At 35.0% G+C, this 12283-nt stretch overlaps 1 protein-coding gene across 2 annotated transcripts in view; it reads right to left on the reverse strand.

Moving 5' to 3' along the window:
- TMPRSS15 (transmembrane serine protease 15) overlaps positions 1 to 12283 on the reverse strand; it is a 139383-nt gene that overhangs the window by 41222 nt on the left and 85878 nt on the right. For both annotated transcript variants that reach the window (XM_065913760.1, XM_065913759.1), the window contains 2 exons: positions 5362 to 5472; positions 3706 to 3838 (listed from right to left, as the gene is read on the reverse strand). In XM_065913760.1, coding sequence (XP_065769832.1) covers positions 3706 to 3838; positions 5362 to 5472 — 244 coding nt within the window. The remainder of the gene's footprint in view (positions 1 to 3705; positions 3839 to 5361; positions 5473 to 12283) is intronic.

Consider the following 12283-nt stretch of genomic DNA (forward strand, 5'->3'; position numbering starts at 1 on the left):
GATTTAAAAATTAACATTAGTTCCTCATGGGGATTCATATAGCTAATTTTATTTCTAAAATGTTAGCATTTCCTAGATTTTGTCGAGGTTTACAGACCTGATGACTTCTTGATTTTAATGCCTTAGCAGAGCACATCAACTGCATCATTCATTTATTGCGTTAATAACAGGAAAGTGTGGTTTCCTAGGAAATACTTTAAAAACCACTACTCAATATTTCTTTAACATTTATTCTTGCATCAGTCTAAAATGTTTTCTTTCATACTTTGATCAGAGACATGAAAATGTTATTCAAAGTTCTTTTTACTTATGCAGTTATCAATGGTGGGGAATGAAAATATTTCATTAAAAATAGGAAAGCTGATGAAATCTGCCTCATATAATTTACTAGAATCTGTGGGGAATTGCATTTTTATACCCTAACTATGCAAATAATCTTGAGAGGCTACAGTGCCTTTTTAATAAATTGACTCTTAAATTACTTTCCTTTATACCAAACACATCATTTTAAACTAAGTTTTCTTTCGTTAGCATGCACCAATCTAGACATATTCTCATTAAGGCTGTAACTTTCTTTCAATTACTAGAGCACTAGGGAGACTGGTTAAGAAGTGCTGGTCCAAAGATTAAAGTCTTTGCAGAGATTATCTGACTCATTTCTGAAGAGAGCCAAGTGCCTGACCTTCATGAAAAACATTGTACTGAAGGCAGTGGGGTGTTCTACTTGCTTTACACACACTAAAAAAATCTAGTTCTCTGTCCTTGTCTGTGACTGTGACTGTGATTCATTAGAAATGAGGTCAGTGAACTAGAGAGTAAAATCTGGCTGGAGGGAAAAACTTGCAAATAGACAGTATATGGTTATGTGGAACTGGCCATCATCCATACAGCTCAGGCCACTTTCTAGAAAGCTTTCCCTGACATGCCCAAATTGATAGAGGTTCTCGTACAGGACATTGTCTTTGTCACATTATATTGTAATTCTCTATTTCTGTGTCTGTCTCCCCCATGTAAGCATTTAAAGCAAAAACTGTATCTTAATCATCCAAAGACCAGACACATTATCATTACCAATGCATAAACTTCTAATCTGTGAGTAATCAAAATAATGTGTTTATATTAGCAAATGTTAGAAAAAATAATAACGATAAATGTTTCTTTTCCAACATGCTCTTGCATGAAAATAGAGTCAGCTTTATGCTATCACTCAACATATTTTATTCAAATGCATTAAAAATACTTTTGCCAAAGAAGATCTTGATAACTTTAATTTTTGTAAAGGTTTCGCCTTAACTCCAACATTGTCTCTTTGAGGAGACAGTTTAGCTAAGGTTCAAACACCACAGGGGAAAGAACACCTTTGTTGATAATCATATAGTGATACTTAGACAGTAAACTGGAACACAAGCTCCTGTACAGTAAGAGACCAATCATCCAGGGCATTTAGATTCACCAACTGTGGTCACAAGGTCAATGAGCCAATCTCCTTAGCCTAAACTGTACCAAGTTCCTGAGTCTATAAAACAGCTCCTCGGCATGGCTATCAAATTGAGTAGTGGAAGCAACTGTGGAAAATTCTTAAAGAGATGGGAATACCAGACTACTTTACCTGCCTCCTCAGAAATCTGTATGAAGGTCAAGAAGCAACAGTTAGAACTGGACATGGGACAACAGACTGGTTCCAAATTGGGAAAGGAGTACATCAAGGCTGCTTATTTCATCCTGCTTATTTAACTTATATGCAGAATACATCATGAGAAATGCTGGCCTGGATGAAGCACAAGCTGGAATCAAGACTGCAGGGAGAAATATCAATAACCTCAGACATGCAGATGATACTACCCTTATGGCAGAAAGTGAAGAAGAACTAAAGAACCTCTTAATGAAAGTGAAAGAGGAGAATGAAAAAGTTGGCTTAAAACTCAACATTCAGAAAACTAAGATTATGGCATCTGGTCCCATCACTTCATGCCAAATAGATGGGGACACAATGGAAACAGTGACAGACTTCATTTTTGGGGGCTCCGAAATCACTGTAGGTGGGGACTGCAGCCAAGAAATTAAAAGACACTTGCTCCTTGGAAGAAAAGTTATGACTAATCTAGACAGCATATTAAAAAGCAGAGACATTATTTTGCCAGCAAAAGTCCATCTAGATAAAGCTATGGTTTTTCCAGTAGTTATACATGGATGTGAGAGTTGGACTATAAAGAAAACTGAGCACCAAAGAATTGATGCTTTTGAACTGTAGTGTTGGAGAAGACTCTTGAGAGTCTCCTGGACTGCAAGGAGATCCAACCAGTCCATCCTAAAGGAAATCAGTGCTGAATATTCATTGGAAGGACTGATGCTGAAGCTGAAACTCCAATACTTTGGCCACCTGACACAAAGAACTGACTCTTTGGAAAAGACCCTGATGTTGGGAAAGATTGAAGGCAGGAGAAGAAGGGGATGATAGAGGATGAGATGGTTGGATGGCATCACTGACTCAATGGACACGAGTTTGAATAACTCCGGGACTTGGTGATGGACAGGGAGGCCTGGAGTGCGGCAGTCCATGGGGTCACAAAGAGTCGGACATGACTGAGAGACTTGAACTGAACTAAGTGGAAGCAAATAGCTTCCTAGGGCCTCACGTGCATGGATTCACTATTGAACTGAAGTTAAGTTAGAAATTTAAGTCGCTCAGTCGTGTGCGACTCTTTGCGACCCCGTGGACTGTAGCCCACCAGGCTCCTCCGTCCATGGGATTCTCCAGGCAAGAACACTGGAGTGCTTGCCTATTCCTTCTCCAGGGGATCTTCCCAACCCAGGGATTGAACCTGGGTCTCCCGCATTGCGGGCAGATGCTTTAACCTCTGAGCCACCAGGGAAGCCAGGAACTATTGAATTAAAAGCAACGTTAAAGGAGGAATCTGGAGTCAGTGCCACTTATCCACTGCTTTTCTTGCAGTGAGCATATACAACTATTCATTTCAGTGTTTTGGTGATTTTTCATCAAAAAACATTATTCCCCAACACCCCACTGACTCAATGGACATGAGTTTGAGTAAACTCTAGGAGATGGTGAAGGACAGGGAAGCCTGGTGTGCTGCAGTCCATGGAGTCACAAAGAGTCGGGCATGACTGAGTGACTGAACTGAACTGATAGTAATTTTTTGAAACTCATTTGAGAGTCATTAATATGGAATTATTACTTGAATTAAGTCTTGCAATTCTGCACATTTTCCTTCTCATGACAATAATGCTTCTTCAAATTTTCCAAAAGAACTGTCATGAATGGGAGAGGAAGACACAGCAAAAGCATGCTCTCTCCATTACCCATGTGATTAGTTATATACATTATAATAGAGCAAAAAATTGAATATTTCCTTTTCTTAAAAAAGACAATCTCTAGAAAATATTTAATGACATGAGAAATGTCCATATGTAAATAGGTTACAAAACAACTTATAATATGGTATTTTGCATGATTTTATGATATACTATTTCTGTATACTCATATTTATGTAATATTTCTTGAAAGATTATTAACTGTGGTTGTCTTTTTGAGAATGGGGTTAAACAAGATTTACGTTTTTGTCCCTTTTGAGCATGTGTTTTCTAAATTCATGACTTCCACAAATTTTAAATTTCTTAATAAACCCAATTTGAAATCCATAAAAAAGCTTGAGAATAATTTGAGTGCTGAGTGAAATTACTTACCCTAGTCCCAGCAGCTGACACACATCATCTGAGATCTGGGTTGTCCAGTTCTCGGCACAGGCTACATGCCATGTGCTTTGAATCCTGAACTGCACCAAACCGCTGCTGTCTGTCGTGCCATTGAAGAGACGCACTGAAAAGATGAGATCATACACAGGGTCACTGTGACCCAAGCCAATAAACAAATGTTGGACTCTTAAGCTAAACACGTAAGGTTCTTAACATTTAGAGATTGATAGTGTATGATTTTTCTTAAGAACACACTGGAAGTCTTAAGTTGAAAACAGTAAGTTTGGTAGTATGAATTTTGCTTTTTCATGTGATTATAAAGATGGAACTGGCAGAGATATGTAAGTTCATTGCATATCAGTACAGCCAATAAACAGAAAATAAAGCTATTTTGAAGAGCTTATAAGCATAGTTAATAAAAGGAAAACAAATTCAAGAACAACTTTAAACATTTTTTTTCTTACTTCTCTCTCCAGAAAGTATCTTCTTTGACCTTAATTTTTTGCTGTTTGGTGTCTGTCATTCCCCCCTTCAATTTACAACCATTTAGGACAGAGAGTTAAGGCCCTTAGCAGCTAGGTGGGAGACTGGGCTAAGAGAGTTAGTTTATCAAACAGATAAAATATCATCCGTCATAGTTTTACCCGCAAATATCATACAGTAATTCTATGTGTTTGTTACTCTTTACCATTTTTTCTGATGATAAAAAGAATAAAGGCATTGCCTGTAGAATTAGATAGACTTGGGTTGAAAACATAGCCCTAAGCCTTACTAGATGTGTGATCTTTTGCAACTACTTAACTCCTCCAAGCCTCAGTTCTCAGTGAAACAGAGTTAATTCCAATTATGTTAAGATCATTTTACAGCACCCTGTTACAGCACATGCATATCATGTTTACTGTTTTTCCTAAATAAAAGTAGGACAGAATAAAAGTAGTCATTATTCCTAATGTAACGGAGAGCTGGATAGGGGATGGACAGGAGACTCAAGGCAGAAGGAGAATTAGATACTGAAGAATCAAGAATGCAAGGACAAGTCTAAGAAAGTCAGTTATAAATAAGCACGAGGGGGCCTCTGGGTGTAGGCAATGTGCAAAATATGAGTAAGAGTGGTGGCTAGAGCGGCTGGCATGGGCTGTTGTCTTTCTGAGGTATTTTATGCTTTTTACCTGAAAATGCATTGTCCTAGACCTAGAGCTGGGCTTCTCAGGTGGCGTTAGTGGTAAAGAGCCTGCCTGCCAATGCAGGAGACCTAAGAGGTGTGAGTTCGATCTCTGGGTCAGAAAGATCACCTGGAGAAGCAAATGGCAACCCACTCCAGTATTCTTTCCTTGGAAATCACATGGACACAGGAGCTTGGCTGCCTGCAGTCCATAGGGTTGCATAGAGTCGTACACAACTGAAGCAACTTAATGCACGCAGACTTAAAGATATTAAATGTAGTGAACTTTAAACAGAAACAAGTTCGTGTGTTAGCATTTCATATAACCAGAATGATGGCAGAGGCACTAAAATCACCAGGAAATAATAATCCATAAGTACTAAGATATGTCCTAATAAATATAGTCATAATCTTCCTTTTGTATTTGTAGAATCCAAATGTAGAAATTAAGATGATCAAAGTTTTTCCCTAAAAATAAAACATACCACAATCTGCTTCATCTGAGCCATCCTTACAGTGTGGAAAACCATCGCAGAGATTCACCAGTGAAATACAGTCCCCATTCTTACACTGAAAATTGTCTTCCTTGCAGGGTTCTATGGAAGGAAAAAATATGTATTGCATAGGATAATGAAACGACAGATAGACCATTCTGGAGTACCCATACCATTTCTGTCCCTTTAAACATCCATTCTTTGCCACAGTCCTTCGTTAAGCTGACTTTGATATTGAATATGACAAACAATTGCTCCCAATACTTTTGCAATAGTCCTGTCAAAGCTAGAGACATGGTTTAATTAGAATATGAACAAAACCTTAAACATCTCCTTAGCAGCAGAGGGCAAGGCAGTTCCAAGCAATGTGTGAGAGATTTTGGACATACCATCCCACACTGTCTCTGTGAATCTTATAAATTCTTCCAACCCAGTGAATGTGAGTGTACAAGTAACAACCATTGGAATGTTCACAAGTGTAGAGAGATCTCTTGGTTTTGCCATCCAAATGATACCTCCAAATCTTTCTTACATAGAAATGTGGAAGCTGTCTTTTGGTGGAATCAAAGTTGAACCGAGCTGGAAATTGTTTAATTAAAGCATGGTTAGGTGGGAAAAAGTCATCTAAAGAAATGGAAACTGTAATAGCAGTAATTTGAAAGGAAACAGGGAAAACAGGGCTGGAGTTATTGGGAATGTGCTTGGACATGAAAAAACAGGACAGTGAAGAGGCTGGACAAGAGAGGATCAAAGTACATATGGTGGTTGCTTCCAGAGTTTTGAGTTGTGCATAAGATGTCTACTTGAAGTATTCATTGTTTAACGGGAGTGAGAACGATGTTTCCTGGAAATGCTTATTTATTCTTATGGAGTTTTGCTCTGGGGGAGCCCTCATCTCACTGGAAAAGAGGGGTTTGCTACCCTAGAGTTGTTTCTGATTGTGGCTTGGAAGGACTAGCTACATCCTGATTTTAGAATCTCTATTGGGGCCACATGGAATCTGGATTTTCTGAGAAAGGAAATAGCTGTTGGGTATGAAGAGGCTTTGCTTGGGCTCCAAATAGTGACTGCAGCCATGAAATTGAAAGACATTTGCTCCTTGGAAGAAAAGCTATGACAAACCTAGACAGTGTATTAAAAAGCAGAGACATTATTTTTCTGGCAAATGTCTGTATAGTCAAAGTTATTGTTTTTCCAGAAGTCATGTACAGATGAAAGGCTGGACCATAAAGAAGGCTGGGTGCAAAACTACTGATGCTTTCAAACTGAGGTATTGGAAAACACTCTTGAGAGTCCCTTGGAAACAGCAAGGAGATCAAACCAGTCAATCCTAAAGGAAATCAACCCTGAATATTCATTGGAAGGACTGATCCTGAAGCTCCAATACTTTGGCCACCTGATGCGAAGAGCTAAGTCTTTGGAGAAGACCCCGATGCCTGGAAAGATTGAAGACAGGAGGAGAAGTGGACGACAGAGGATGAGATGGTTGGAATGTATCACTGACTCAGTGGACATGAGTTTGAGCAAACTCTGGGAGATAGAGAAGGACAAGAGAGCCTGGTGTGCTGCTCCAAGGCATCAAGAGGATTGGACATGACTGAGTAACTGAGCAACAACAAAGATGGGTAAAAGTAAAGCTTTTTCTATTAATGCTCTCATTGAGTCCATTCATTAAACTGAACCTGTAACTTACTAGCTGTAATATCTATATGCCTTGTTTCTTCATTTTTATATGCCTAGGACTTGACAAAATGACTGGAACAAAGTAGGAAATCAGTAGATATTTGTTAAATGTTAAGTGAATTAATTTGTATTAGGTAAGTGGATATGCCTCAATAATCAGCATGCACATTAGTAATAAGCACAATACAAATAAATCACTAAAGGTATGATTTCAAAAAATACATTTAAAAAGTAGACAGTTGATTGGCTGATAACTATTGACTTGAAAAATAAAAATCAACTATGAATTATGAAGATAAAATGTACTTGTCTGAATTTGGGTGCAGGTTAAGACATAAGCTCTGGAATCATGTGACTGATGTGACCTTCAAGTTAAACAAACATTTTCTTTTTATTTATTTTTGACCTTGGACAAATAAATTAATCTTTTAGAAACTAAGTTTCTTTGATATAAGTGGGATAAATACTGCTTATGTCTAAGTTATATCATGAGAATCATTTTTTTAAAAAAATGAATGTATTTACTGTGCCAATATGAATACACTGAATGCAGAATAAATTTTATCTTTAACAGTAAAACTAGTAACACTTAGAGGTCATCCTTTTCATTGATACTTCTGTGTGCTTGTTGTGCTACTTTCTTCTCCAGATAATGCGAGAAATCATACTTAGTGCTTTGCTCCAGGTATCTCACAGCAATAATTGGAGGTATTTGCATGTGTTATTTTAAACTTTGATAAAGCCTATATTTTTTCAACCCAAATTTAAGTTACTTTAATAAAAAATACTTTAAGAAAGGCGTGATTGGGATAGTTGCTTCTACAAATGTTTATCCACTGAGCGTAGGTTACATATATCAAATATAATACTATTAGGAAGACTCTTGTAAATGCAATTATCAATTTATTTCACAAACACATATTTCTAAACCAGATTAGTGAGACAATAAATGGGCAAAGACAGCTGCTTATTCTACAGGCAAGCTTCAACGTTTTAACTGGCTTTATATTTTAATCTTTCCAGTACTGATTTTAGAAAGCAGGAATACTTAAAACTAGGTATTCCTGTGTTGAATTTATATCTTCTATTTTAAATCTATATTTTAATATATATTTATTTTAAAAACTGACAGCCTAATTTTGTATCCATAATCAAATATCTTAATATACTTATAGAATGTTAGTCATCACTAGTTATTTTTAAATTATCCCATTACTTTGTTTTCATAGATTTTTAAAGTCATTAGGTAAAAATGAGTTTTAAATGCCAATAATTTAATCATCAGTAATTTATTAATAATTTTACTCTTTTACTGGTACAGCCAGGCTATATTTAATTCAGAAAGCATGTATCCATTGAACTAAAATTTAAATAACCGAATAAAAATATGAATGAAAGCATGTGCAAATATCTGAAAATTGTAGTTCATTTTTCTGCTCTAGCCAAAGCTCTTAGTGTTATACCAAATGAACATAGAAAAATTATCCTATCTTCATAAGATGAGTCTGTTGGATTGAAAAAAAGTGCTGAATGGGAAAAAATAATCTATTGCTGCTGAACTGAAAATAAATGACAAATTCTGAGAAATTTAAATAAATTGTTTTAAAATTTCCCTTTATGTACATGAACTGGATTCTGATTCTTTGCAGCATGTAACAATTCAACTTCAAGAATTTAATCCAAAAGTTTAACTCTCTGTGGCCTCTGGAGTCTTATTTCTGATCATTTTATGCTCACAGTGAGAGAGACAAAAAGAAATATTATTAAGAACTGAATTTCCCCATCTCCTTTTTATGAGGTCTCCAATAGCCCTGCCTCATTTAGTCAACATATGCCTGGTTTTAAATGGAACTGAACTGATCTCTAAGGCACATGCCACACAGTCTGGAGAGGGTGCTGAACCCCTAAATGTAATCAGCTGCCACTTCCATAGTTGCCAGATAAGCGCTATTGAGTTCCAAATTAAGACTCTGAGATTCAGAAAAGAGCAAATTAAGACTCTGAGATTCAGAAAAGAGCAATGAGGGGACATTCAGAGGAGAGTGATCTTAGTAAATCCTATTTCTTATACTCTAGTTTAATGTAAATAAAATGTGAAAACTAAGATAAAAAAAGGAGATAATATGTTGTACAAGGGTTTTACATGCCACTTAAGTGCTTTGGAAGGTGTACCTAAAATATCTTAGAAGATAAATGAAGGACATTCATGCTGAATATTTATGATATTCCTTTGCTCCTTTTTTCTGAAAATGACCAGCACAGCAGGACACCAACATAAAGATGTGTGTGCCTAATCTCTCCTTCTGTTACCAGTGTGATTATCTGCCACTGCCAGTTCACTGTGTCTGTAATTGCTTTTCAGCCTTTTGGTGTAAAAAAATCCCCCTGGGAGAAGATTCTGTTGATAATGACTCAATCACTCCATTTTCTAGTCCCTAGCAGCATAAGTCCCTGGCCAAGGGAATGTGAGACCACATTCTCAACATATTCAACACAGAGTGATGGTCGTGGAAGACTCCATTTTAGCTTCAATCCAGGGAATTTTCTCAAAATGATTTATTGCCTAAATAACATTATCATAGTAACTAAAATCTTTTGAAAGGGCAAACAAATGAAAACAATACCTAGGCCATAAATCTCCTACCTATTTTGTGTTGTAAGCCATAGATTATGTTCTTTTGGCTTTTATCTTGACTAGAAGTTGCTTGTAATATTTTTCAAAGTCCTAATGTATTTACTTTATTAGAAGACTCAAATAAAGCCAGCAACTGTAATATTTTTGATGAAAGAGGTGTTGTTACCTTCCTTTCCCCAAACTATTTTCTATAATTCTTTCCTCCCTTTTCTTTTACAATTTAAAATATGGCTTAAAGACCTACTATTTCTCTAAAATTTTGTTTCAAGATGTTTTCATTTTTGCAGATGGTAGATGGTCAATAATTACTTTTTTGGATAAATTCACTCCCTTATTGGCTACAGATATTAGTTTTTCTTAATCTCATTAGTTCAGTTGGTTTTGCAATTCATCTTCATTTCTTTAAAAATATAGCAATTTTCAGTCAGACAGAGAAAGACCAGTATCATATGACTTTACCTATACGTGGACTCTAAAATGATGATAAATATTTTATCCTTTCCAGTGCAATGGTAAGATGGTAAATGGGATTGGTTCCTTAATTTCTCTCTCTGATCTTTTGTTGTTTGTTTATAAGAATGCAAAGATTTCTGTGTATTAATTGTGTAACTTGGAACTTTATCAAATTCATTGATGAACTCTATTATTTTCTGGTAGTGTCTTTATTATTTTCTATGTAGCTGACCCAACACTGTAAATCAACTACACTCTAACAAAAACTTAAAAAAAACTAAAAAAATTAAAAAAGAATACAAATGAACTTATTTATAAAACAGAAAGAGACTCACAGATATAAAAATTAAACTTACTGTTATCAAAGGGGAAAGTGGGGTAGAGAGAGGGATAAATTAGGTTAGGATTAACATGAACACTACTATATATGGAATAGAAAATCAACAAGGACCTACTGTACAGAACAGGAGACTGTGCTCTATATTTTGTAATAACCTATAAGAGAAAAGAATCTGAAAAGGAATATATATATAAAATATATGTAACATATAAATGAATCACTGTACTATATATGTGAAAATAACACAATATTGTAAATCAACTATACTTCAATAAAAAAAGAAAGTAGAAAAAACCGAAGATCATTTTAAATTGGTGAACAGACACGGGACAATACTAAACAGCTAACTCAATCTGCAGTTAAAATGATACAAGTTTTTAGTTTATTTTGTGTTTTATACTCACGTGAAATAAACATTGAAAAATGAATTTTATTGTGATAACAAATAAATATAATTAGAATAAATTTAAAAGGCATATAGTACTCCTCAAAAGTTCCTTCCATGACATCTTTGGAAAAAAGTTGGGAAGTCCACCTCTCCAAGAGAGTAACTATTAGGTATTTTCTTGCTCATTTTAAAATAGAGAATCAAGCACATAGTTGTATTTCATTCAAATACAAATGATACTGATGTCACACATTTTCTTTATTGCAGAAGTTTCTCCTCGAAAACTTAGAAACATCACTCCACTGTTTTAAAATATTCGTCATGAAATGACTAAAATATAAAGCTGAACTGGTTTTTAACATCTTTAAAAACTGATTTTGCTTATTCTCCTTTAAAATTTTATGAAAATTTTCCTTTAAAATTTAAAATATGAAATGTTTTAATACTGATTCCTACTTATAAATTTTTATGATTTTTCAGACACTTTAATCAGATCTAGAAATTATATTGTTTTTTTCCTGTTATAACTTTCAGTGTTAGTTTTAATTGGCTTTCTTCCTTTGGGAATCACTATCACTTTCAATTTGTGGGTTGGTGTTTTTCCTGTATGCACACCAGAGACGTCCACATGTTTCCATCTCTTTACCTATCATTTTTGACTCTTGATCATGCTTTTGTGCAGTGTTTTTGTGAGATTGTGGTATTATGGTGTCAGAGTTTTTGAATAGGTATACGATTGACCAAAAATCTGTGCAGTTCACACCATCACCAAAAACCTCTGATGGAGTCAGAAATAATAATCTGGTTGTGGTAGAGTTTCAACAAGAAATTCCTCTTCTCAAAGAACAGAATAGGCCATAGGGATAGAAAAGTGACTTAATTCAAAAGAGGTCTCAAAATTGCCTTGATTACTACTTTCCAAAGCAGTGATTTAATTATCTCCTAAGTTAGTTTTTTATTTTGTATACATTGTATCTATCTATATCACTCTCTCTATGTATCTTACACATTATATTTACACAAACATATGACATCTATTTATATTTTCATATCAATATATTTTCTTTTTTGTTATTTTGAAAGATAATTATAAATATAATTTAAAATAATTTTCTTTATAAATTAAAATAATTGTAAATCATATTACTTTCTATATGTTTCTCATTTTTCATATATTCTTTTTTACAATAAATTCTAATTTTCAGTTGCTCTAAAGTCATTATCCCTTTTCTTTGGTGCTGTATATTCTTTCATAGGCCTTAATGTTTTTGTTTATTTACTTCTGTAATTGATGTTTTGTTTATTTACTTCACTAGTGGATTTTTTGGTTGATTCATGTCAATGTTGCTTATAAATGCTAAGTAGGTGTATCTAATACCAATCACAAATTCCAGAAGAAAAGTATCATTTCCTA

This window comes from Muntiacus reevesi, chromosome 21, assembly GCF_963930625.1.
Source record: "Muntiacus reevesi chromosome 21, mMunRee1.1, whole genome shotgun sequence".
NCBI lineage: Eukaryota > Metazoa > Chordata > Mammalia > Artiodactyla > Cervidae > Muntiacus > Muntiacus reevesi.